Raw genomic sequence first — 27,528 nt, 5'->3', positions numbered from 1 at the left:
TTACTGTTGGCAGATTAATCAGTTGTGCTGACAGAATGCAGATGTCCCTTTTTAACAGTGCTGAATGGGACTGAAGGAACAGATAGTGCACAATTAAGGATTAGAAATCCATTGATACAATTTCAGTAGCATCTACGGTAAAGATGGGCAAAACAGTACCACATCACAATTAAAGGTGGGTGTCCTTTTGAAAGGTTTGATTCATGTTTTTATTTTCATCCTCTTGTGCTTCTGCTTGTTCTATGTGGAAACGGAAGTGCTGAAGTATCACCAGAAAGCCTGTTCTCACCATATTTCTAGTTTATCTGAAGAGGGAAGTTCTAAAAGTGACATTAGAAAGCCTTCTCTTGTAAGTATAGCAGCCTAATGAAGCAGACCCAGGAGTTCAGTGTAGTTTGGTTAAGAATCCTAATTTTTGGATACTTATCCAAGCTGAAATGCCAGACCCATTCTCTCACTGATCTCTGTTTAAACTCTTATTGAATTCAGTGGGAACTATAGAGGCAATGGAAAGCAGAAAAGACCCTTAAAGAGAATAATCAACAAACCCTTTTCACTGCACCTGCTGAAACATTTGTAAGAGACAGCTGAGGGAGGGAATTCATGCTGGTCTACACACAGTTTTTGACCAGTTTAATTATTTCAGTAAAAAATAAGTCACACCCCTAAGAGAAATAGTTATATCAATATAATGTGTAGTGTGGATGAAACTATATCCATATAAAGATGGTTATAGCATTATAGACTATTCTGCTCTCCATACAGTATATCCATATAAAGCACTGTTGTACTTATATAATTGTTGGAACTCTGCACGAATACAAAATGTGTGTCCTCATCTGATCTGCAAAAATGATCCATGGATATCCACAGATTTGCAGGGTTTTAGGTATAAAATTTGGATCCGCATCCATCTGCGATCTGCAAAAAATGGTCCACGGATGCGGATATCTGCGGATATAAAGTGAATATCTGGATCTGCAGGGCTCTAATAAATTGTTTACACACGAAGGGGTGGGGGAGTGAGGCTTGAGAGGGTTGTACTATTTTAACTTGTGTTTAGATAAACCCTGATAGAAACTATGATTAGAATCAGTCTGTCATACACTGGTCCACTTGCTGCAAATTTTAATGCAGGCAAATGTTTCAGAGCATTGCAAATAGTTTTAAGAAGCATGTCTTCATCCTTCCACTGCCTAGTGCTTCTGCACTGTTCCCTAAGTTAGAATAGATGTTCCATATTAAAGGCATCAGGCCAACATTTCCCAATCTTGGCTGCTTAAAATAATCAGGCACCTGAATCCTTATTTTAGGCACAAAATCTTATTTGTAGAGGTTAGGGTGACCAGATGTCCCAATTTTATAGGGACAGTCCCGATTTTGGGGCCTTTTTCTTATATAGACTCCTATCAGCCCCCCCACCCACCCTCCAGTCTCAATGTTTCACACTTGCTGTCTAGTCACCCTAGTAGAGGTGTTGAACATTCACTGCTCCCACTGAAATCATTGGAGAGACTATGATGACTGAGCTTCAATTGCTCAGCACCTTCAGGCCACTTATGTGCCTGGATATAGGATCTGTCTGCCTAGCTTTAGCCTTATTCCTTAAGCACTAGGACCAGAACCACAGAAGGGAGCATTGCCTGCATTTGGATATGTTGTTCTTTTGTTATTTATTTATATCTTACGTTGGGAAGGTCATAGATGAGAACTTCTCAACTATTGTACCTTATCAGCACTATTCACTATTTGATTTTGTACTTATCTTTCCCCCCCTATTTTGTAATTAAATATGCCTTGCAGTGTCTCTCCTGAAGTATGACAGAGGGGACAGCACATTACTCTGAGATTTAGGGACTACAGTTCTAAGGCTGAACCTGTCTGCCAGAGGACTGATTAAATACTTCTGTCTTACTTATTTTCATCCAAAAAGACATTTCAAAGTTTCAAGTGGATGAAATTCCATGAAACAAAGTGACATAAAATTCAGAAGTCAGGTAGAAATGGACAGTTAATTATCTTTTGCCACTCCTTAAGCAGTTCTTTATGATCAAAGCTCTCTGATAGTTGGGGAAGCGGTGCAGAAAGCTGCCTCCATTGTCGACATGCCTTTCGCAAGAGGATGCTAATTTCCAGTGCTCCCAATCTTTGTCTAAATAGTCATGAACACAATCATTTGCTTGCAAAAATGTGGACAATTGCTGATGCTGTTCTCTTGACATGTATTAACTGGTTTGTTATTGTTTAGTTATTACTACTGTTTGAGTTCATATTCTACCCTTTAAGCATGTGTAAAATAGGAATCCATCACTATCAGACTATTATTAGAATTATATATGTATATAAGACTTGCAGCCCACTCTGTTATAAAGTCTTTCCTTAGAACAAGCTTGTCACATCAGCATAACAAAGAAACCTTGGAGCACAAAAGCTGCCTATCGGTTTGATTCTGCCCCACTGAAGTCAATGGGAATATAGATTTCAGTGCTAGAAGGATCGAGGTCTCACTCCCTTATAATTTTTTTTATCAGCACTTTTGGGGTGGTGGGGGGAGGTGGCAGGAATAGCCCTGGATTTCCACACATTGAAATTAGGAGCAGAGTGATTAAAGAACCACATCTTACTACAGCATCCTTAGGTTGACTAACAGTTTTGTGTGTCATTGATGTGCTGGGAGTACAGCTGGTAGAAAACTGCATAGGATTCTTCTTCATGTGAGCCTGCAGAATTGTTTGAACCCAACAGCTGGCCTTCTGGCCCATCAAGGGCATGGAAAAATGTATGCTATTTAAGTTGTCAATGAACCAATGTAATAAGCTTTTATCCTGAGTTGATCACACCTAAAGAAAACAATAATCAGAGGTTTGCTTAGGACATTTTTTAGAATGGGTCCAGTGTACTACTGAAGGGGAAAATGTCATTTTAAATGCAGGGGAAAAGGAAGGACTGGCATTTTTCTCTGATAGTCTCGTATTCTATAGAGCAGTGTAACAGGCCAAAACTTTTTTCAGACCACAAGGTGGAGCAATAAAACCTTACAAACGGATAATTAATGTAAAGTCAATGTACTGTATTTAAATAGCCAGATGATTAGGAGCTCAGACAACTGTATAATAATGAAAATGATCTTTCACAACTGGCTCTTTTTCTTGGATCTTCTGACTCACTTAATATATTAGGATATTCTAGGAATGGCACCTTTCAATGCTGCCTAATTGCACCAATGAGCTGGCTTTTGCAGTAATGGTGATGGGAACACTTTGCAAAAATGAACAGTGTGTCGCTCAAATTAACCTGCCATTGGTCCATTTGAAACAAGGCTAACATAAAAGTGGAGGCATGTCCCTTTATTGCAAGGAAGGAAAAGGGCAGGGATTATTTCTCAGAAGGGTTTAAATCTTCGAGGGCCTACCTGTGCAAACTTACAGAACTGTTTTAAATATGGACAGTGAATAATCCACATTTCCATATTACATTCACTACTGCAATCCTAGAACACAGAACCATAGCCTGTATTTTTTACAACATTAAAACTTGCATCCCCCTCTCACCAGGTCTCAAAGTCTGATCCTACTTGTGCATGACAATCTTTCAAACAGCTGGGGATACAAGTTAAATGTTTGCTTTGATGAGAGAGAACCGTTAAATAAGTTGGAGTAATTACAATATTAGAAATTTTCACACAAGTGTTATAGAAACACAAGGATCATGAGTCACTAGCTGAATCAGAACTACATTTGTTACCTGACTTTCATCAGAACACGGGACTGCAACTCTCCATGGATGTTCAAAGAGATTGATCCCTTAGGAGGCTGAAAAGCTTTTGTGCCTTGCTGTTAAGAGATTAGTAATGATACCATGGATGAAATTGCTTCATAGGCATATTTTATTTTAAGATTAATGACAAAATCAAGGAATTTCATGTGCTAAGGGATGCATTTGTCTCTTATCTAAAGAGAAGTGAAAGGGTCCAGTACATGAGATCACTAGGGAGGTTGTTGAGGAGAACGCGGCCCTTCAGGATTTTATTTTTGGGAATAATTTGATAGTTTGTAGCTTCTCTGTAATTTATTACTTGTACATACATAGCTTCATATTATTAGTTTAAAATCCATAGATCCATGTTCTTGTTCTTATTTGTAAAACACAAAGGAGAAACCTTATCCCCAAGGAATTCACTGCAAGCTTTTCATCAGGGCCAGGATTTCACCCCAGGTAGCTGACTTGGATATCTGAAGGACTTTTGAGTAGGCAGACTTCCAGAGGAGAAACTGAGGAAGACAATAGAAAAAAGTCTCAGTACTAAGCTGATGTAGAAGATTTTCACTTGTAAGAGCAAGTCTTCACTCAATACTACGCCCTGTAAATAATGTTAGATTTGTATAAATTGTGGTTCTCGTTAAAGGAACTAGATTTAAACGGACTCCATAAAGGTCATATTATGGTCTATGCACCCCTGCAGGAGCATAAGGCACTCCTTTCCTGCACTGCACAGGGCTTCCTTATTACAGATCACAGCACCCCAGGGAGAGCAGCCTCCATGGGGCTACTATTCACCGACCCAGGCAGATGGGTGGGGAGTGGATGGAGTTTTGACTCTCCCCCTGGTCTCCACATGCCAGCCAGCACAGCGGAGCCAGTGCAGGGTGAAGTAACTTGTGCAAAGTATTCAGGGCTTTAAATGACCACCATTTCATCATGAGAATTATGTTGCATTAGGGATTTTACCTAGAGTCCCAGCTCACCGAGACAAGTGACTGGGGGAGACTCTCAGCTTTCATTCCAAACTACAAACTCATGATTGTAGAGGAAAGTCTGAAAATGTGAACCAAGTGCACCTGAAAGGCTCAGAAGTCAAATAAAAATAACCCAATTTTTTAAAAAAAAAATCTTGCGGTGTTAAGCAAAACTCTTGATTTTTCCAGGACCCGATTCATACCTTTTTGAATGTTGGTAACACTGGGTATGTGGCTGGTGCAGATTACTTCTCCCCTGAAGCAAGTAGGGGAAGTCCAGGATCAGACTCTCTGATTTGCAATTTGGTCCCTCCTGATTTAGTCGTGGAGTCACAATTATGCATTGCCCCTTACAAAAGGGCTGGTGACAAAGAATCTCTAACCCTAAATTAACAGATCTGGACATCTTAGAGTTCACTTAAATGTGTTCGGTTTTGTGTGTGTGTGTGTGTGTTTTGCCCTACAATAATGAGGTATAAAGAGACTAGCAGTAATAACGATCAATGAGAGGTTTCCTTTTTCTGCTGCACAACACAGTCCAAAAACTACCCAGGCAACATGGATTTACTGTAGAGTACTGTGCAGTCATAGCATAAAACTTGCCTTCTGTTTTCTATGCAAAACCTTAGTTTGGAAATACCTTGCTTTCAAATGTTATTGGATCTTCATTTCATCTTAGCAGTGAGTTATTATGGACCCTGAGGTCATTTTCACATTCTTAGATGGAATTTCTAGCTAAGAGGCTGTGGACACAGTGGCAATGACAGAGTGAGCACTGGCAAATTTGGACGGAGGGGGAACTAGGCTTCTTTGTTTGTTGCTCATGGACTAAAAAGAAAATCTATTAAATAAAACTGAAAAAAAAATTACCTTTGCTTCGAGCCTAGATAAAAGCCGGTGTGCCTGCTTTCTCCCCTCAGAAAACAAGTGGGCAGAGAAAAGATGAAGTTTAGTACCTAGCTATTCTATTGCAACAGCCAGAATGGTTCAGCCAATGCAGGGATTATTGTAGCTTGCTGTGGTTTAGGCCAGAACCAAATTACTACCATTAATCCCTTTGGATGTGGGGATGGGACAGTGGCAAGAGAACTGGGCAATAGGGTTTCAGTGATCTAGTCTTCCTGTGGCAACTATTGGGGTGGTACGATTTACACAAGACTTTTTGCTGAGAACCTTGCCATAAGGTGTAATTTAAGAATCTTTGGGATAGCTCTTCAAGGCAGGGGCATCATTTTATACATGCTTGGCATCTAGCATGTTGCCAGTGCTACCCTATCATACATAATAAATGAGGCTCCTTGAAGCTTTCCAATTGTGAGTGCTTTCAATAAAAATTAGCAATATTCTTGTGGAATTTTCTAGTTTCCCAAACAGCTCTACTTGAAGGGTAGTCGGATAAAGAATCCACAGCTGGAAGCTACTCTGATTCAGTAATTTTAAAATCATATAGTGATCTGAGCTGATAGTGCCTGAAATCTTTTAAAATAAATGAGAGAACATTTTTGTATTTTCCAAGGCAGTTTGGGCAACAGCAGCTGTTACTGCAGTGGGAAATTGGGTGCCAGAATAATCCCTTATTTAAATCACTGCAGCCAGAGAGAGTTTACAAACAAATTAATTAAAATATTGTACCCTGTCCTAGTTAGCCTCACTTTAGTAAGGTATTGATTACAGTTAGCGAGCATACTTTTTACTTAAATCCAGTTGTACGAGGTACATAACTGTACCTTTTATGGGTTCTTAGTTCTATAACAAAAAATTATAATTAAACGGCAGATGTTTTTAATGGCAAAAAAATATGCACAATATTTGTTCAAGAGTGTGTTTCATCAGTTGCCCATACTGGCATCCGCAAAACCGTTGGTACTGAAGACTCTACTTAAAATGACAGAGCAAAACAGCACTTTGATTTACTGGGATTCTTACAGGTAGGAAATTATAACTATCATTCACTACTGAGACAGAATATATTCTGTTATATATTGGCTGATAGCAGAAATTTGCAGGATTCTGCAGTGCAAGGAGTGCAAGATAATATTTTCTGTACTAAGATATTACAAATAGACCTCAAGTAAAACCTGGAAGGACAGGGGGTGTTTTGGTTTGGTCATTCAGTCCAAAAATTGAACTTAAGATAGGATTAATCACTGAACAGTAGGACAAGTTTTAAGTGTACCTCATGATGTTTATACTTGCTCTAAAACTCTGCTAGAGAAGAATCATTTACCTCCCATTGGTTTGTACATTAATCATCTTGAAAGCTGCCTGACACTTGTCTAGAGCTGATTTAAGATGTGTTGAGCACTTTGCTTCACTTTGGTACAGTTATGAATCTCATGCTGCCTAAAAATGGGTACTGCATGCTCCCCAGAGAGTGCTTGCATTTGGGGTAGTTTTTTGTTTTGTCAAATAACTAAAGAAAACCTGGCGGGGGGGAGAAGTAGTCTTTAAATGTGGCTGCCTCCATGTGAAGTTGCCCTGAGAAAAAGAAACTACATTACTCCTTTAAGCTTGCAGAATGGCACAGTATTAAAAATACAGTCTCTCAGAATACAGACAGAATCTGAGTACCTGGCACAGGAGCATCAAGCTCATGTGCAAACAGGGCCCAAGATTTTTATCAATCATGTGGAAATATATCAAAACTCACTGCTGATATATTTTGCGGCTGACACACCGATTGGCGGAGAAGTAAATAATGATTCAGAGAGAGCAGGAGTACAGAGCAATCTGGATCACTTGGGAAGCTAGGCCCATTCCAACAAAATGCCTTTTGAAATCCAGAGTTTCACACCTAGGAACAAGGAATGCAGACCATTTGGAACACAGTGACTCTGAAAAAGATTTAGGGATTGTAGTGGACAAGCAACAACATGCGCTCCCAGTGTGATGCTGTGGCAAAAAGGGCTAATATCCTTTGTTGTATAAACAGAGGAGTAGTGAGAAGAAGCAGGGAGGTGATTTTTCCTCTGTGTACAGTTTTGTGTTCAGTTCTGATCACATTTTTTAAAGGATGTTTTAAAACTGAAGAGTGTGCAGCAAAATAACCACAAAAATGATTTATGGGCTTAAAAAAAAAGGGAAAAGTCTTCTAGTGACAGACTTAAATAGCTCAATTTGTTTAGCTTATCAAAAGGAGGCAGAGGTGACTTGATTACAGTGTATCATGGGGAGAAAATACCAGGTACTGAAGGGCTCTTGATCTTGCAGAGAAAGGCATAAGAACCAGTGGCTGGAAGCTGAAGCCAGACAAATTCAAATTAGAAATAAGACACGTTTTTAACAGCAAGGGTGATTAACCATGGAATAAACTATCAAGGGAAGAAGCAGATTCTCCATCTCTTGATGTCTTCAAATCAAGACTGGATGCCTTACTGAATGGGAAGTTTTAGCCAAACACAAGTTAAGGGGGCTCAATACAGAGGTAACTGAAATTTAATGGTCTGTGGTACATAGGCTGTCAATCCCTGCTCCATCCTAGTGCCCTCATGGATGCTAACCGTGTTCTAAAGGGCTGAGCAGGGGTGGAAACCCCCAAAGCAGCTCCCAGAGCTGGCTAGATGCAAGCTGAACTACACAGGAGCCCCCTCAACACCAGCTCTCACTAACTCTGGCAGAATTCACCCCGCAGGCATCCAGCTGCATTGTGGCTCTTCCCCACTCTCACAGCACCCTCGGGTTTGCAGTATCTTGCCCTATGCATCCAGGAACCATGTTTAAGTTTGCATGTTCCAGCAGAAGCCATCCCAGAAATGCAACGTTGACACTCCATTCTGGCCAAACAAGTGACATTTGAAGCATCAGTTTAATCTTTCCCCACAAGAGAGAGGCAATAGAGGGCAGAAGCTCATTCCATTTGTACTACTTGTAATTTACCTGTCACGTTGATTTTTCATAGGGAACCAAAAGATTTTCAAAAGTATCCAATGCTGGTCTAACTTGACTCCCATTGACGTCAAGGGTTAACCTCCTAGCTACCTCAACAAGAGCAGATAGTTTTTTCAAAAACGCTCATCCTTGACCTAATGGCAAATGTATTCTCTGTACAACATTGTTCTAAACACTAAAACCATCGTGCTCTCTCTGGTGTGTGTATAGCATGATGCTTCGGTTTTCCGGAAATATTTGTGTAATATTCTGACCAAAAGTCACACTTCTTAAAAAGCTAAAACACTACTTAGGGCAGTCAAGCAGCATTGACTACTGCACTTCGGGCACCTCCTACCAAATTTTCAGATGCTTGCAGAGTCTTCCCCATGGCAACTGTGCAGCTCTTAAAATGGCCCACGAGTCACAGCCACATCCTTCCTCATTATGCCCTCTGAAATTAGTACACAAAGCCCACTGAGTAAATAGAGCATTTCAGTAGAGAAGAGGAAAGCTGACAGTCTATAGTACACTAGCTTAGTTTGCTCAATCTTCTATAGCTTATGAAAAAGAATATTGAGAGGTGACTAGATTAGTGTAAAAGTACATTCATAAGGAGAGAATAGCAGGTACTAAAAGGCTCTTACATTTAGCAGAAAAAGGCAGAAAAACAAGAACCAAATGCTGGAAGTTATAGCCAGACAAATTCAAAATAGAAATAAGGCACACACTTCTGACAGTGAGGGTGAGTAACCATTGGAACAAACTATCAAGGGACTTTGTGGATTTGCCATTGCTTGATGTCTTCTAGATGCCTTTCTGTAAGATATTCTTTAGCCAAACACAAGTTATTGGCCTCAGTACATGTGTAACTGGGTGAAATTCTATGGTCTATGATATATAGGAATATATATACTACATGATCTAATGGTCCCTTCGAGCCTATGAATCTGAATGGTGAAAACATTGTCTTGATTACTCTGGATTGAGACGAACAAATACAGTCCCTCTGAGAGCAAATGAGAGAACTGTGACTAATATTCTGCATATGAATGGAAACAAAATGGAAGTTTCCTTAGCTCCCCCTTGCAGCAAGCAGGGACTCCTCTGCATCTCCTGTCATGTACATAGCTTCCTACGGAACACCACAGAAAATGACTGCTCAGTCCATCATCTTTCAACGGAAACCTAGTATGCTAATATATAAGATTTTGATTTCTAATTTTTACACCCAGTTACATGGGTCCATGGACTGAAAAAACAGCTCTTTTCTGTTCTAATCACCCACAAATGTTTCTTATCCACTCGGGGCAGGGGGAAGCCTTGAATTTGTTGTCCTTGACGCGGATTTCCTAATGTACAGGTTGACAAGTGTTTGCCTGCTGACTTTCCAAGATGATCCTGCAGCTTGTGTCTGGGGCTTCATTGGCTTCATTCATTTACAGATGAACTTCTCTCTTAGATACTTTGCTGTACCTCAGGTGATTGCAAGGATACGCATCATGTTCCCTTTATAGGGGCACCTATGCTAATGCAGTAAGGTGATAGAATGGGGAAAACTGTACTAATAACTCTCTTAAGCATGTTCATTGGTAACTAGATGTTTTCAGAAGCCTAGCAGTCACACTCTGAGCTGAGTTTTTAGTGCTGTGAACTTCCTTCAGCCTCCCCACCTCGAGTGCTAATTGAACATGAGTGATGGAAGAGAGATTTCCCTAAGGGATAGAGCTAAATGTTCCGCAGGCAGCCTTTGCTACACTTGACCTTTTTGGTATTTGTGACCTGGCTAAACTGGCCAGGTCACTTGCAAAGAGTCACAGTGCCAATGGAAAAATGTGGGCACAAATGGTGGCAGCTCGACTTTCAAGTCAATAAAGACTATGGGCTAATTTCATTCTTGAATGTAATTGTTAGAATTGACATCAACCCACAATCTAGGTGACTATAACTAAGGGGGTTATGTTATTGTGACAGTGATGCAGCTATGAGCTGGTATAATATGATCTCTGCAGCCCTGACAAACAATATTTTGGCCTTGTACAATCAAGTATAGATCTGAGGAGGGGAAAGGCCTTAAACACCTGGCCATGCCCCTAAACAAGTAGCAGGGGCAGAGAGTCGAACAGGACTCTTTCTATACAGAAGTGCTGCAACTGAGGTTTTCTTCTAGTGTGTGCCTTACAAATTAGAGAAATCACCATACTGAAACAGAGCAATGCTCCATTGGGGCAAGTGCCATGGAGCTGGTAGTGGCCTACACCTGATGTTCAAGAGGAAGGTGGGTAGGGCACTAGCAGGATGTGACAGATGTGTCATCGTATGACACAATGCACTACTGGAAGGTGCTAATATACTATATGGTAATGAGTATAGTATAAGAATCTGCACAGAATAGAATACCAGACAAGCTAGACAATTGGTCTGTTCAAGTATGGGAATTGCTGTACGTTGTGAGGAAGGTGGCTGTACCAGGCACTATTTTTCATGTTGGCATGCTATGGAAAACAGAATTTGTACAATGCTGTTAGTCAACAACTATGCTCAGTCATTTAAAGAGAATAGTTTTATGAGTTACTTTCACTTCCTAGCATTATGAAGTCTAAGCTGTCCTCCAAGATCTTCCATAAATATAAGTTAGATACCAGTGAAGCCTCTCCCCTCTTTCCCTCCTAGACTCATCTATATATTTTATCTGGAGCTAGTTCCTCATTTTAAGGCTCTTCCATCTTTCCACAAACCATCTCCATGGTGATCTAATTACTACATTGAGCCCTCCTCTACCTGAGAGAATTTCCCATTTCTGGACAGCTCTCCATTTTCCTCCAATGGAAAGACAGAGGAGGTAACCAAGATATTGCTGCCTGCCTTCTGACACTGATGTTATTTGTGCTTTTATGACGCCCCTCCTTCCCCAACTGAGATCACTGGTGTATAACATACATGCAGTTATACTTGAAGATCCCTCTAAAGCTTCAGCTACCAGCACTGCTCCCATTACCACACTGTCATCTCCACTGGCTCTTGATCCTCTTCCTGGAATGCCTATGTTTTCTCAAACTCATGCTTTCTGCTTTGATTGCTCTTTAAAATTCTTGCTGAACCAAATGGGCCTTTGCTGCCCTTTTGGCTGTTCCTGTGATTATCTTTAAATTATACACCATTGTAAAAGGTGATCTTTTCATTAATTTATGTAAATAGGACCTTACTCAATGACTTAGCTATTACTTATGAATGAATCATGCTGCTCTGAGTGGCTGGATATATTTAACTCTCTTTAATATGTTCAAAATAGCTTCTAATGGGTCTCTTTAGCTCATTACTCTTACAACAGAAAGCAGAGGAGATAACTGAGTTTGTCTGGCGGAGATGTGGTAACCCTTTCTGTTACTACGCAGTGATCAGTGTTTAAAAATACACAGCAATAAGTAACATGGCAGTGGAAGATTAGCAACAGTGTATTTAGACTTTGAAGGAGGTCAGCCAGTGAATTGCACTAAAACACTTCAGCCTGTTTATTCCCCCCCTTTCATTTGGGTGAAAGGAGCCCAATGATATCAGAAGTGTTGACCCAAAACTGAAAATGAGGGCATAAATTGACTCACTGATAAAATCAAGTAGGATTAGAGGGGGTTGTAGTAAGAGGGCTTCGTAAGAGATGCTATACATTCCTCATTACCATATAATTTCATTCTTCGTAGAGTAAAAGAATAAGCTTCTAAGAAAAACCTACTAGCGTTCTTGGAAGGTGTTATGGTATGAAATATTACAAAGGAGTTGCTGAAATTTGCAAGGTATAACACTGATTTTTTGTTAGATGTGGACAAACTATTTACAATACAGTGTTAGTCTTCAGTACTGTAACCTACTTTATCTGTGCTTCACATCATCACCACCATTCAAAAATCTGTTAAAGCATCTTCTTGGCTTGTGACTTAGATTAAGCCTCCTCCTCTTTATATTTGTCTCCCTGTAATAGGGTCACTACCTCCAGAACACCCCTTCAGGGCATGGGGTGTCCTTGCAACACCCCTGCCTCAGTCTTCCTCTCTACAGGGCTCCTCATTGACGTCACAAAGGCTTTCTCATAGCCAATAACACCCTTACTTGCTCTGGCTTACTATCAAACAGTTCCAAAATCAGGTCCTGAGGGTACAAATCAGAAGTTCATGTTCTTTAAGGCTTACATATCATCCTTCCCCACTCTTCCTTAAGACACTCCCAGGCCTTCCTGACTGGAGCCTTCTTTGGCTTAGCAGGTCACTCCCAGGCCTATGTAGGTACAATATTTACTCCCCCTGGTGCCTCAGGATCTGCGCCCAGGGCCTACTAACTTACTACAGTTTTCTCTCCCCAATTATCTCACAGGCTCCTAGAAAGGCCAATAAATCCTTGTACCTCTTTCTTCCCTAGTATCTCATAAGCTCCTGTAGGGCCCTTTCTAACTCTTTACAGAAATTTCCCCACACTATCTATCCAGGCCTCTCCCTTATCTATTCCAGACACCTGCTGAGGTCACATGACTCTTCATTTTCTGCACCTGGAGAGCTGGCTGTTACAGGTGGGGCTGAGACCCACCTCCCTCTCAAGGACTAGCCAGATTGGAGCACTCCCTTTTCCAGGCACAAGCACCTTCACGATATAGCTCCACTTGCTCCACACATCAAATGCTGCCTTTGCTCTAGCAATATTCCCAATCTTCCCCACCTACGAGTCAGCTACTCCTTCCAACACCTTTATGCTGTCTCCCATGATGTCCCATGGTCACGAAAACTCTGACAAAATCCAGTTAGGCACAAGCTTATCCACTTTCAGATTCTCTCTCTAGGGCTATGCACACCAGCTGATCGTAGTTAGTCAGGTGGTGAGCCAGAACTTGTTTGCTGTGCTAGGACATTCTTGAATTACTGTTGACCCTGTTTTCTCTGTCTGTGGTTGTCTTTTTCTAACTTAGACATCAAGCTCCTTAGGATTGCCTTTGAAAAATGTGTTTGTACGGTGCCTGGTACAACAGGGCCCCAGGAGCTAAGTCAGGCTCTTGGACAACAGCTTAAGAAAGATAACACAATAAAAAGCTATTTGCTAATTGCATCTGACCCTCTTCAATTCACAACTGTCTGAACAGATTACATGGCCACACATTTTCTTAATTGTCCAAGCATATATATTTCATTCTCTTATTGCTTATGACCTATTGATACTACTTTCCGTATTCTTTAACAGTTTGAAAAAAACCAAGCAATTTTGATTGGGCACAGAGATGAGTTTGTTTTTCAGTTTCCTGCCTGAAACACCATCATTTTTAGAATCAAGTTTCTAGCTGAATACTTGAAACACTCTTCACTGCAAATGCCCGACAATGATTGTTCACAGTTTGCTGCCCGTAAACTTGTTCACTGGACTATTCATGGAAAGCAAATTCAAAAGAGTCACGAATGCACCAAGGCAAATTGTTTTTAGGTAAGTTTGCCCAGCCTGTCTGTTATATCTATTAATAAATTCATTCAAAATAGGTGGCACCTTGTTTTGATCCTCATCAACTTAGAATTTTCCTTCTCTGATCTCTAAAATGGAGATAAATCTTTCTTTTAGGCCTGATTGAAAGATATTTGTTGCAAATCTCTTCTCTACGCTCCAAAAAAGGCCATTTCAAAAATATTTTGAATATTGAAGCAAAATGGATATTGTTGAAAACTCTTTTGGTAGATTTCACTACTATAAACGTTGTTGTAACAAGATGTTTTTGTCACTGGGCTCAGGGATTCTAACTGTGATTGTAAACTCTGGGCCATATTCTGACCAGCCTACAGGAAACCTACGACTGGTTAGGAAACCATTTATCTGAGGTTTCAGCTTGTAGGTTCCTTCAGATGGTTCTGGTGTGGGTGGAAAGAGGTGCAAGGTTTGATCTCATGTAGAGCGAGTTGTGGCAGCATGGTTTTCTTTCGTCCTCAGATACTCTGAGATCTAAAGGGAAATGTCATATGGAGATGAGATGAGTCATTTATGCAGTGGTCCAGGTCTTCTGCACTAGTCTCAGTGTCCCCAGGAACCATGCACTCATAAGGTTTTTGCAGTTAGCCACCCAACTCCCTTCCAATATGGTGATAAAATCTGAAGAGGGGGAATCTCAGCTCTACTCTCCCTTCCCAACCACAGCTCCTACCCATGTTACACTGCTCTGTGGTGGAGCTTTTCCTGGCCTGTGTCACGGAGCCACAACATACACACCTTTCACAAGCAATTTTGTCCACTGCCTTCTCCCATCAGTATCTCCTAGTCAAGGGGGTAGAGGGCAAGGGCAATAAAATTTATGCTCAGTGAGACTGGCTTTTGCCACAGTCAGGCTGACGCAGCATGGATACAATCATATTCTCTTTTGAAGAGTCCATGAAATGAATATAGGGTCCAGTTTAAAACTCGGAAGCAGTCCTGTTGAATATATTAGGGATAACATGCAAAACCTTCTCCATAAACTCAAACCATACCTGAAGCAAGCTTTTTGGAGATCAAACAGAGCTTGGTTAATTTCTTTTACCCTTGCATAATGACAGGTTTCAAAGTAGCAGTCGTGTTAGTCTGAATCCGCAAAAAGAAATGGAGTACTTGTGGCACCTTAAAGACTAACCAAATTTATTTGAGCATAAGCTTCGTGAGCTACAGCTCTGAATGCATCCGATGAAGTGAGCTGTAGCTCACGAAAGCTTATGCTCAAATAAATTTGTTAGTCTCTAAGGTGCCACAAGTACTCCTGTTCTTTTTCCCCTGTTATTTTTCATTATTTGTGCACCTGCGTGCTTCTGGGCTTTGGCTAGGAGTGGAAGAAGAAATGTCAGAACAATGCCAGAAAGGCCAAACTTTTGCTGTTTTCTGAAGCTGGCTGCACCAGAAGTCTCCTGAGATTTCCAGATCATTTTTGGAGACAGATACCTTTCAAATAAGGATCAGCATTTGGTTGTTGATCCAGACTTTGAAAATTTCACCTACCACCATTATAAATATATTTACATGAAAGGGAACTCTCTGGTGTGAGATACTTCTATATCACGTAACAGCCTCTTGTTGAAAATGACACAAATGGCCCACCTTGATTATCAAACACGTTGTAAGGAGAGTGATCACTTTACATAAGCTATTACCAGCAGGAGAGTGGGGTGGGGGGAGAGAGAACCTTTTGTAGTGATAAACACCCATTTTTTCATGATTTGTGTGTATAAAAACAAACATCTTCTGTATTTTCCGCAGTATGCATCCGATGAACTGAGCTGTAGCTCACGAAAGCTCATGCTCAAATAAATTGGTTAGTCTCTAAGGTGCCACAAGTACTCCTTTTCTTTTTGCGAATACAGACTAACACAGCTGTTACTCTGAAACATAACAAACAGTGAATCTTTCCAGAAGAACCTCATTAAACCTGGGTTCACTTGCAGCCTAATGTGCTTGTTTGTTTAAGTATCATTTAAGTACGAAACACTTCAGAGTTCAATCAACATATTAGTCACACTTGGAAAACACACATTTTTAACTATGATTTAATATTTATGTGCATTACACAGCCTTTTTATTAATTGCTTCAAACAAAAACATCCCTGCTCAATATGTAGTGTTGTGTTTTCTACTGTCTCTTGACATTAAAGTTAATCAAGTAGCTCTTTGTGCAAACTCCTACAAGAAGTGCCTCTCTGCAACATGCTAGGTTTGTGAGTCAGTTTTACTCATTGTAATACTGCCCAAGACAGACAAGATCTCTGAAAGTATAACACCTAATGTAATTAGTTAGATATTGGCCATCATGAGAACAATGTATCCTATACTTGACTGTGTTTCAACACCTATTGCAGTTCGAGTTATTAGAAATCAGTGGGAGTTGGGCGCTTAAATATATTTAAGAATGCCTCCCCAAATTCTTATTAAAATGTAACAGCTCACAATAGCATCACTACTAAAAAAGTACATATGATCAGTACTGAATTATTATATTATCTTTCTTACGGTGACATGTAGGACCTCAGTCATTGAACAGGACCCCATTGTGCTAGGCACTGTACAAACACAGAACAAAAACATGATGAGAGATGTAATGTATATCTGCTCTTCCCTATTCATGATTTGTCTGCAAAGTATGTTTAAATTTATTTATTCTGTGAATATTTCTTGGTCTCTAGGTGTTTCATTGCAAGATTTCAGTTTTCAAACACTGTCCTCTTGATTGCATAGCAGATTTCCTTTCCTTGATTGGATGAGCTGTATAATCCTTTGAATTTGATGTCTGCTGTGACTAAACAATTTGTTTGCTTTTCCATTCATGTTCTTCAGTGTTCACTTGAAATTCATTTTCTGAACACTCCTGCTAGTTATTTTGTTAAAATATTTGTGGAAAACAAACACCAAAGGTAGGGTTAGAACACAGCCGTGCAGGCTTTTTCTCTATGATGGAGTATTTGCAGGGTTTTTTTGTTTCGTTTTTGTTTTTTTTAAGTATTCAATCAGTTCTACTTATTTTCATGTTTTGGACAGTTGCTCCAACACTTTAAGCTACATTATAGGGATAGATTAAACACACCTGAGTCTAGGTTTTTATTTTTAGAAACAAAGTGGAGATTTAACATTTTGCCTTCAAGGGAACAGAGTTTTCAAATGCACAAACCAGTACAGCAGAGCATGATGCACAGAACCAGGTTTACACCTTCCTTTTATTCCCAAATTTTTTTTCCCCCTGTATTGCCTAAACCGCCACAAATGTAATTTGGACAGTTTATTTATTCTTTGATTATATGGGTCATTTAAACAGGTATCTCCCTAATTACAATTGTAACCCTAATTAAACTTAGGAGTATAAATTAGCCTCATACTGATTGGAGAACATTTGTTTTCTTAGGGAGAGAAGTCATTCTGGATATGTATTTACTCTGTCTGCAACCTAGTTAGTACAACAGTCCTGCTATATTTTATTTTCACAAATTATAAAAGAATTAAAGTTTTCTGGACCTAGTTATGCAATAAAAATGAAAACCACATTTTGATAACCAAGTCCATGGTCTGGTCTGGCAAGTCCATGGTCTGCGGAACACCAGGACGGAATGCATTATTAAACATGACACATGCTATAAGTGCTTTATGGCGTCACGTGAGGATGTCCATTCCTCTGGGAGTCTTTAGCTTCTGTGGTTTAGATATCATGGTGTGATCTAGCTAAGAAATGTTCAGATCAATTCTATATTAAATTATTTACTTTTTTCTTGGCAAAAACCCCCCATCTTTTAACATTCAAGTGGCTTAAGACCATTTTTATGAGAGAGCGCTGACGCAGCAGGATTTGCCATTTCTTAAGGATCTGTGTGTGCTGAAAAGTTGTGGACCACTGTCCAAAATCAAGTCTGGTTAGGCACCCCATGAAGATGCAACATGGGGCGTGCCCTACGGTTTGTCATGTTACAATGTAATGGAGTGATAGTCTGCTTACAAATTAAAGCGAGACAATTATGGCCTACAGACATCGTGCATAGTGACAAAGCATCAACAAGCAGTTAGGAGACTCTGACCACCACCGCAGAGGAGCCATTTCTTAAAAGGAGGATGTTTATTATGCCAGCAGCCACAATAATTCACACACTCCTTATACTGTTACTTTTTTCAAGCAAGACAGCTTCTCTAGTCCCCTACCTGTATGACCTCCCAAGGATATTCTTATAGGATCCTTTATATAGCACCTAGTAACCTATTGCTGACCTATAACACACCTACCAAGAGGTGCAAAAACCTACATTATAAAGGGAACCAAACTCTGCCCTTTGCCAGCATGCTCAGGTAAAGAGAGCCTGACAGAAAGGCTTCCCTTTTCTTTTATTGGTGAAAGTTGGCTTTGCACCATGCCTGAGTTTGTTGTCCCAAAAAGCTCACTGGCTTTTTAACCTCTGAAACCAGACTACTGGAGTTTTGTAATACTAGAGGAATATATATTCCATGCTAAATGCTTTTCTCAGGGGTCTGGTCTTTGGGACCCAAACAAACAAATGAAGTGAGCAAGCAAACTTGTTAGAAAGCATGATCTTGTCCTTCCTGATTCCCAGAGACAGTTTGCTCTGTCACTGCAAAGGTAAAAGAACTAGAAACACTTTAATGGTAGAGAGGAAAGCAAAATGCAGGGACCAAAGGACATTCAATCAAAACTGTCGAATGGTCTGTGCTGACGGGCTGTTTATGCCAACCCTCCCTCCTCATAATAAATCACCTCAGTTCAACTTCACTCTTCACCTGATCATCTTCTCCTCCCCCTCCACCCATTCCTTTCACTTCCCTTTTCATTCCATTTAGCGGACCCCCTCCTAACTAAATCTACCCCAAAGACAGACAGACAAACTATACCCTTAGTTCCACAATTAGCTACACAGCAAAAATACCTACAGCAGCGAGTCTGAGACTCTGCTGACTCGGGCTCATGCTACAGAGCTAAAATTACAGAGCAGCGTAGACATTCCCACTCAGGCTGGAGCCCAGCCTCTGTGTCTTTTTCCCCCTTGCCGAGTCTCTGAGTCCAAGCTCCCATCTGAGCCTGAATGGCTATACTGCTATTTTCAGCTCTGCAGCATGAACCTCACAAGCCCAAGTCAGTTGACCTGGGCTCTGAAAGATGCGGTTGGGTGGCTTGTTTGGGTTTTTTTTGTTTTTTTTTTTTTGCGCTGTACAGACATTCCTGAACATGACACTTGCTGCTATCACATTTTTCACTCTGCTTGTGTGGCCTACCCCTTCTCCCACCCTGTGTTTGTTTTGCTGATATAGACGCTTTTATATTTAAATTATAAACTCTTTGGGGCAGGGATTGTCTTTCAGTTCTGTGTTTGTACAGCCCCTAGCACAAGGGGTCCTGGGCCATGACTAGGGCTCCTAGGCTCTATGGAAATACCCAGAATAAAAGTAATATAGTAATAATACATCATCACAAAAGCCTAGATTTCAATGGCTGCTTGTAATTCTGTTTTTCCAGGTGCCTTTCTTATCCCCTACATCCTCTTCCTAATCATTGCTGGAATGCCCTTGTTCTACATGGAGTTAGCACTGGGACAGTACAACCGGGAAGGGGCTGCTACGGTGTGGAAAATCTGTCCAGTTTTCAAAGGTATGTGCCAGTTCTCCACTTGGTTTGAGGAGAATGTGAGGGTTTTAAACAAGTCTGATAACAAAAATAGAAAGGGTCTACTTTCTTTCTTAGATAGCAAGAAAGTTGATGGCCTATTTGATAAGCCTGTAATCTAAGGTCCTCTTGTGATCACAGAACAAGCCCAACACCGGAAAAAGCAGGGGAATCTTTTAAGGGGCGGGGGAGGAGAGTCTAGTTCAGACTCCTTGTTCATTGCAGTTTTTGGTCTCTTTGTCGAAACTCCATCAAGGGTGCCAATTAAAGCCATTTGTTGTGGTTGTTGTTTCTTGTGATGTAAACCTCACATGTTAAACTCTTTGGAATCACAGATTCAAATCCCAGAAGGGTCCAGTGAGCCTGTCACAATTCTTACATAGATAAATTAGGTTTTCCATTCAGTTTATTCTCTAGGGTTTTCTTTTTGAGGCATTGAAAGCCAAAATGTTACTTGTTTTGCTGGGGGATTAAAACTCCAAGGGCACTGACTATGGCCCAGATCCTCAAAGGTATCTAGGTCCCTAACTCCCATTGGTGTTAGGTGCCTAAATAGCTTTGAGGGTCTGTGCCTAAAGGTCTCTAATCCCCCTACTGTTGCATTGCACGCTGAGTACTAGGTGCTTACATTTTCTCCATCGAACAGGTGGCTGCGTTCCCAGTGGTATCTTGTGTGGGTGTGTAGATATTTGTGTGGGTGTTGAGATATAGAGCTCAGTGCTTGTGATATCCTTCAGGATGTAAGATATGATATGCTTTGTGTAAAATATTAATACTTTATGAGGCCCCATCAAGAAAGTGCCAACTAGCAATGATTTTGGATTGCTACCATCCTGTACCCGATTGGGTCCATGTAGCCTTCTAGGTGAAAGATTCTGCAATTCAGAATTGTGTGAAATGACTGAAAACTAACCCAAACCCACAACATGTGTGCTCACCAAGCTTCTTGGTTTTCTTAGAAGCATGAAGTCCAGACAATGTAAAACTATCGGTGAACGGTAATGAGCTTCACAGTGGCAATCTCCTCTTGGCTGAACTGGAGCTTGACCATGGGCTATCTTCAGATAATTTTAGGCTTTTATTGTTGTGTTGAACTCTTGTAGCATTTTCCTTTTTGTGGGGGTTAGAACTCAAAACCAAGAGAAAAGTGCAGTTTTACTGCATTCTGCTTTGAGATCATGCTCTCAATCGCACCCAAAACTCATAGTGAAGTTCGAGATGAATAGACAAGCATAGATGGACACCTAATTAAAAGTAGGCATGAAACCTTTCAAAATATAACTGCTTAGTTTTGCCCATTTCTGTTGTTATCCTGTTTCTAAACCCATGAGCGATATTCCTCCCACCCCCAGAATCATGACATCCCTAGTCAAAAAATATTCTGACTAATAGGTTTCGAAGTAGCTGCCGTGTTAGTCTGTATCTGCAGAAAGAACAGGAGGACTTGTGGCACCTTAGAGACTAACACATTTATTTGAGCATAAACTTTCATGGGCTACAGCCCACTTCATCGGATGCATAGAATGGAACATATAGTAAGATATATATATATACACACACACACAGATAAGTTGGAAGTTACCATACAAACTGTGAGAAGCTAATTAGTTAAGATGAGCTATTATCATGTACATTGGCCAAACTGAACAGTCTCTACGCAAAAGAATAAATGGACACAAATCTAACATCAGGAATCATAACATTCAAAAACCGGTAGGAGAACACTTCAACCTCTCTGGCCACTCAGTAACAGATTTAAGGGTGGCAATTTTGCAACAGAAAAGCTTCAAAAACAGACTCCAACGAGAAATTGCAGAGCTTGAATTAATATGCAAACTAGATACCATTAACTTGGGTTTGAATAGAGACTGGGAGTGGCTGGGTCATTACACATATTGAATCTATTTCCTTAAGTTAAGTATCCTCACACCTTCTTGTCAACTATCTAAATGGGCCATCTTGATTATCACTACAAAAGTTTTTTTTCTCCTGCGATAATAGCTCATCTTAACTAATTAGCCTCTCCCAGTTTGTATGTATATATATTTCTTCTTACTATATGTTCCGTTCTGTGCATCTGATGAAGTGGGCTGGTAGCCCACGAAAGCTTATGCTCTAATAAATTTGTTAGTCTCTAAGGTGCTACAAGTACTCCTGTTCTTTTATTCTGACTGATGTTAGCTAATTTTTTTTAATGGCAATGGGAATTTTACTTGTCAGGACTGTAACATTTGGCTTGGAGGATCTCACAAAGTCTGATCCATAAACCATTCAAGTCAATGAGAGTCTTTCCATTGACTTCAGGCATGACAAGAAGATGAGAAAGGAAACTCAAGGTTTATTTCATGTTTAGGATTTCATGTAGAGGCTTGTTAACAATCCAGCTGTTTTTTAAGCTGAGACTGTCAAATCTGCCTAAGTGTGCATTAGAGTCCATTGCTAAATGTTTGTATTTCTGAATAGTATAATACAAGGCACATAGAATATTGGATTCTAAAAGAATAAGAAATATGGTTATATTTTAAATCCCAGCAAAGGGATACTGTTAGTAAAGTTTCAATCACAGCTTCTAATAAGATGCATAAATATATTTCAGTACTTTGTTAAATACACCAGTTCTTTGGATATATCTCTGGGTTAACGCAAATCTGTTACTGAAATGAAATGTGCATGGTCTACCCTCAAATTTATAATAGTTTATCTAAATGAAAAAGCACTATAGTGCTAGTTTTAGCTATGAAACCTAAGACTCTAATCTTAATGAAGCACTCCCATAAGGCAAGGGATCAAAAATGTATCTTGTAACCTTTACAGCACAGCCCATTTGCATCACAAGACTTTATAGGGTTTATATGAGCAGTCTGGGTGGGACAAAGTTAAATAAATAAACGGCTAGATCCAGAAACAATGGAGCAAATTCATACCTGGAGTTATCCTACTGTTGTCAGTGGAGTGACCCCGGGGATAGGTTTGGTCTAGTTCCTTTGAATTTTCACATTAAATTGCAACCATTTTCTCTCTAGAATTGAGGAAACAGCATATATGTGTGAGGTGGTTTTAAAAACAAAATCCCCCCCATTTCTATGCAGTATACAGTCTTTGAGGTGGGTATGTACATTCTAACATACATCATCTAGGGTGGTTTCCACTGTTTTCTTTACTATCATTTATCAATACAGTTTCACTGCCAACATGCAGAAGCCATCCAAACCCCATGATTTTTAAGACAGTTTCAAGTTTGTTTTCACCACCTTTTGCTAGAAGTCAGAGATAAACAAACTGATTCCTATGTAAAACATTAGTTAACTTTCTCCTGACAAACACAGACCATGCTTGACACAATTTACTCTTTAGACTGTTGGCTCCTAAGGATTTGGCAGCTACTCCTTACATGAACTGAAAACCTCTTTCGATTACGTAATGGAACAATATTATTGTAGCAGTTCCACAGACCATCTCCCCAAGTCTCTGGTACTCTATCTACAGCAATCTGTGTCTTCCTTGATTTGTCAAGGTGCATAAAAACCTGGTGGCATGTGATTATCAGCAAGACTCTGATGCCATTATTAGTATCCTGTTTCTGGACTGATTAAAACTATAAATGAAGGCTTACACTTAGGTATTGAGAGACCACAGTGATGCTGCCTGTAGAAGACTGGATAGTCTTTGTCTCTTTAGAGATAATCCAAATGGCTTAAATGTAGCATTCGGCAAACACTGCTGCCCATATAAGAAAGAAACTGATGGCACTGGCTGAAGCATAGCAAGCTTCTTGTCACAATTCTGAGAACGAACCTCCACTCTGACCTGTTGTTAGTACCAGAGTACCCCCTCAGAATATGTGACAGTGACTAATTGCTTACAAGGGTCTGTTTTCATGGTGAGAACAAATGCTCACTGAAGAAAGCCTACACTGAAACTCCAGACACACCTCATGATATTCCAAAGGAACTCAGATCTAGAAGGGCCAATAGGGAATGTGCAGGGTTGAGTTCACCCCAGGCTGGAGGGTCCGTACAAGGCCCTGCATACTATTTAAGGATTTAGGGTTAAGGTCTGCCCTTAGTTACACTCTGCAGATCCATTGAGGTAATACAGTATGGGGTTGAAAGTCAGGGTAAAATTTGGCCCAAAGGTTGAAATTCACCGTGGTTTGAAGGGTCAGCCAAATGCCCGGGACCCACTTAAATCCCTCATTGGGGGTTCCACAGTCTCCACACACCTTGCATAATCCGGAATGAGTTTTCATGTTAGATTCATGTAAACCAGCGCAGAGAATGGCAATGGGAATACGCCAGGAGAGGAAATCAGTCTGTAGTCACAAGGCTGTTTGCAGGTTGGGATGGGCAGCAGCCACTATTGAAGCCCACAGATGGGAACAGCAGCTGTAGGGGTACTTCACTGCAGCCCCATGCTCTGGCCTTAACTTTACGGGGAGGGAGGTGGATTACCCTGAACCTGAACTTTACTCAGGTGAAGCGAATGGCCCTATTAACACAGGGCTTATGGCCCTCTGCACTGGGTGAGTTTTCCCCTATGAATACAGAACACGGACTCTAGCAGCGCTGGATCAGAGCAGAGTCGTGTCCTTTAATAGCAAAATTTCCAGTTTCCAGCAAACACAACAAGCTTTATTAAACACCAGGTCCGTTTCATGGAATTATTATTTTAAATGGTCAGTTTTTGTGACCAGCCACTATATTTATAACCCTTTGCTAAGTCCTTACAAAATACTAGGCAAAAACAAGCTTGTGTTTAGGAGCTGCCCTTATCTAATTTAAAAAAAAAAAAAAAAAAGCATGGTTCTGCTTTCAGACAATACGGTTGGAGTATATTGTTGTATGTGAAATGCAATGTATAATCTAGTTTTCCTTTGTCTTTAGGTGTAGGCTATGCCGTGATACTCATAGCTCTTTACGTGGGTTTCTACTACAACGTTATCATAGCTTGGTCTCTGTATTATCTGTTTTCATCATTCACATTTGAGCTTCCCTGGACAAACTGCGGCAACAGCTGGAATAGCCTAAACTGTACAGATCCCAAACTCTTCAACGCCTCGGTGCTTGGCAATGGCACCAAGTACTCCAAGTACAAACTCACTCCTGCTGCTGAATTTTATGAGTAAGTGTCGAGTCGCCTTTGCTGTTGCTTCAAATTTCCAGTTTAGTTGAGGTGTTTGTTCACATGTCTCTAAAAGCCTCTCTCCGGTAAGGAGCATGGCCTAGGGGACAGGTCCTTAGACTAGGAGTCAGGAGACCTGAGTTATACACCTGGTAGTACCACTGACCTGCTGTGTGACTTTAAGCAAGTCACACGTTCCTTCTGTGCCTCAGTTTCCCCAGTTCAGCTAAGTGATGCCACTAAGTGCTGTGGAGTCAGAGACAAAGCACAAAATCTCCGCCCTGCCCCCCCACCCACATGCAGCTTTTTTTCATTCTACACCAAGATGACACTTGTGTTAGGCAAAGGAATAATACATACAGAATAAAGCTGTCTGAATAGTTTGAAACTAATCATTTACCCAACAAATTTAGCTTCTCTGCTTGCCAAATATCTCTGAGGAGATCTCCTTTTCCTTTTCTGCTTCAGCAGCTCGGTGAAATGGGATGAAGCACAGTGCAGGGAGGAGAGGGTAGCAGTTGCAAAACACAGGGCTTGATCCTATTCCCATTTAAGTGAGACTGAGTTCTGCTGTTGATGGTAACAGGGGCAGAATCAGTCACATAGGCTTTGAGACACTTCAAACTAAAAGTCCTCTTCGGGTGCGTAGTGGTAACAGGACCCATTGCAATTGGGAATACAATTGAATGATGAAGATACACTCTATTGTCTCAGACATTCTTGTTTTGTAAGTCTTACTATGACTGATTGGGTTCTGGACCCTTCTCCTCTTCCAGGGAAAGATGTGATTGGGTTAGTGAAAGGGGAGCACTGGCTGGACACCAGACTAATCTCATCCACTACTAAATTGATTCAGATTATTAATTAGTATTTCTGTTTTGTAATTGTAACCATGGCAATGTATATTTATCTAGTGAGCACTGACCATGTTCTCAACACTGGGAACAGTCATCATTCCCCCCACAAGCAGCCTAACCTGTTCAGCGTGGCATACATGGCTGGGCTACGGTTGGGATCTTGTGGGTCCATGGTTACTGCACTGACACATTAATGACTCGTTTTTCCTCTTTAATGTTAGTAAATTTGAAAAGTTGGGCGTGGCATACAGTACAACCATTGGGAGAAGATACAGGTTTGCTAAACTCTGTGCTTTGCAAGGGTCTACTGAGTGGCTGTGATGGTATAGGAACTTGATACAATGCTGAGTAATGTCAGCCAGGAAATTGGCCTCTTCCCGACAGAAAAAAACCACTTCTCTTAGTATCGGGGTTAATTACAGCAAAAAGATGCAGTAAATATTCTACACTGGAGACTATGCTATTGGGGTGAAAGAAGAAGAGATCTGAACAATCTGGGAACACTTCCAAGTGGTAATTACACAACTTCAAATTTTAATGTTAATGTCATTTTAGAAAAGTTTTCTCTTAAAACTTGTGTGTATTCTTAGAGTCAGATTTTTAAAAGGTATTTAGGTGCCTAACTGATTTCCATGGGAGCTGGGCATTTAATTAGCTTTAAAAATCTGGCCCTCAGATTTGTTACAACAATCATCATAGTCATCTTACTTGTTCTGCCTACTTCTATATTGCTCACTACTTGTCTAGTAACCTTTGGGTTATATCCATTTTGCCATCACATCTTACTTAGAGTTAGGAATTGTTGTGGTTCTCTCTGAATAAGACACTCACCATTCTTCTAGGTGGTGTGATATCTGACACCTTTAAGCCTGAGTAAACTTTTACTGCTCTGTGAAACACAACTCAACTTGTGACTCTGCTAAAACACAAGACTAAAAGTCAAGAGATCTGTGTTCTCAGCTCTGCCAAGTAACATACATCTCTGGTGGGATTTTAAAAAAGCCGAAGTGAATTAGGAACATACATGGCATTTGGCTTGCCCTGGGATTCATAGTCCTAAAACTTGGGCATTTTTGAAATCCCAACACCTGTATTTACTAAGAAATAGATTATATGGCAAAAATGGGAAGAGTAACAAGGCTAATAACTTAACCTGTCTATGACCTCTGATTGCCCATCTGTAAAATGTGGGAGAAGAATCACAAAAAGTGTATGATGTGCTCAGATCCAGGGTTTTGATTAGCTTATAAAGCTCAGTTTAGGATCTGAGGTTACTCAAAGTTTAGAGGTGTTCAGATCCAAGCTCCAGAATTGGATTCAACCTTTTAATAAAGGTGTCTCTTTCAGTGGTTCTAACTCACACCCATGAAGTGTTTACAGAATGGAGAACCAAATCCATAGTGTGTCAGTTCCATGTTGCATGTGACATGGTCAGCAAATGGGTGTAAGTGATAAAGTAATGTTAATTGACACTGCTATGGCTTTTGGTGGGTTTCCAAAAAATGTGTGTAACTGACACTGAGGGACCTGAAAGTAAGGGTGTAGCAGGAAATCACATTAAGAAGGAGGTTCTGGTTAAAATAAGACCTGTTTTCTTTTCCTGACATAAACCTCTTCTGCCCCTTAGTATGTCACTTACACTAATCTTGCACATGTATTGCATGGCTGATTAGTGAATTTATATTAATTTTTTAACCATCTTGCCCCACTGCTTGAATCACTACTGAATTTGAGATTTGTACAGGAATTTCACCCACTTATTCCTGGAGGATTGTCTTCATTACTTTTTCCTAAACAAATCTTTGCTGCAGGACAC

The 27,528-nt window shown here is 40.4% G+C and overlaps 1 protein-coding gene across 4 annotated transcripts in view; it reads left to right on the top strand.

Annotated features, from left to right (window-relative positions):
- Positions 1–27,528, top strand: part of SLC6A2 (solute carrier family 6 member 2) — a 105,602-nt gene that overhangs the window by 7,854 nt on the left and 70,220 nt on the right. For 3 of the 4 annotated variants that reach the window (XM_048816517.2, XM_048816513.2, XM_048816514.2), the window contains exons 2-3: positions 19,588–19,719; positions 24,618–24,855. In XM_048816517.2, coding sequence (XP_048672474.1) covers positions 19,588–19,719; positions 24,618–24,855 — 370 coding nt within the window. The remainder of the gene's footprint in view (positions 1–19,587; positions 19,720–24,617; positions 24,856–27,528) is intronic. The other variant, XM_075118348.1, reaches the window with a different exon arrangement.

The sequence above is a fragment of the Caretta caretta genome, chromosome 12 (assembly GCF_965140235.1).
Source record: "Caretta caretta isolate rCarCar2 chromosome 12, rCarCar1.hap1, whole genome shotgun sequence".
In the NCBI taxonomy this organism is placed as follows: domain Eukaryota; kingdom Metazoa; phylum Chordata; order Testudines; family Cheloniidae; genus Caretta; species Caretta caretta.
The sequence above is the reverse complement of the archived record's forward strand: the minus strand, read 5'-3'. Positions and strand labels throughout refer to the sequence as shown.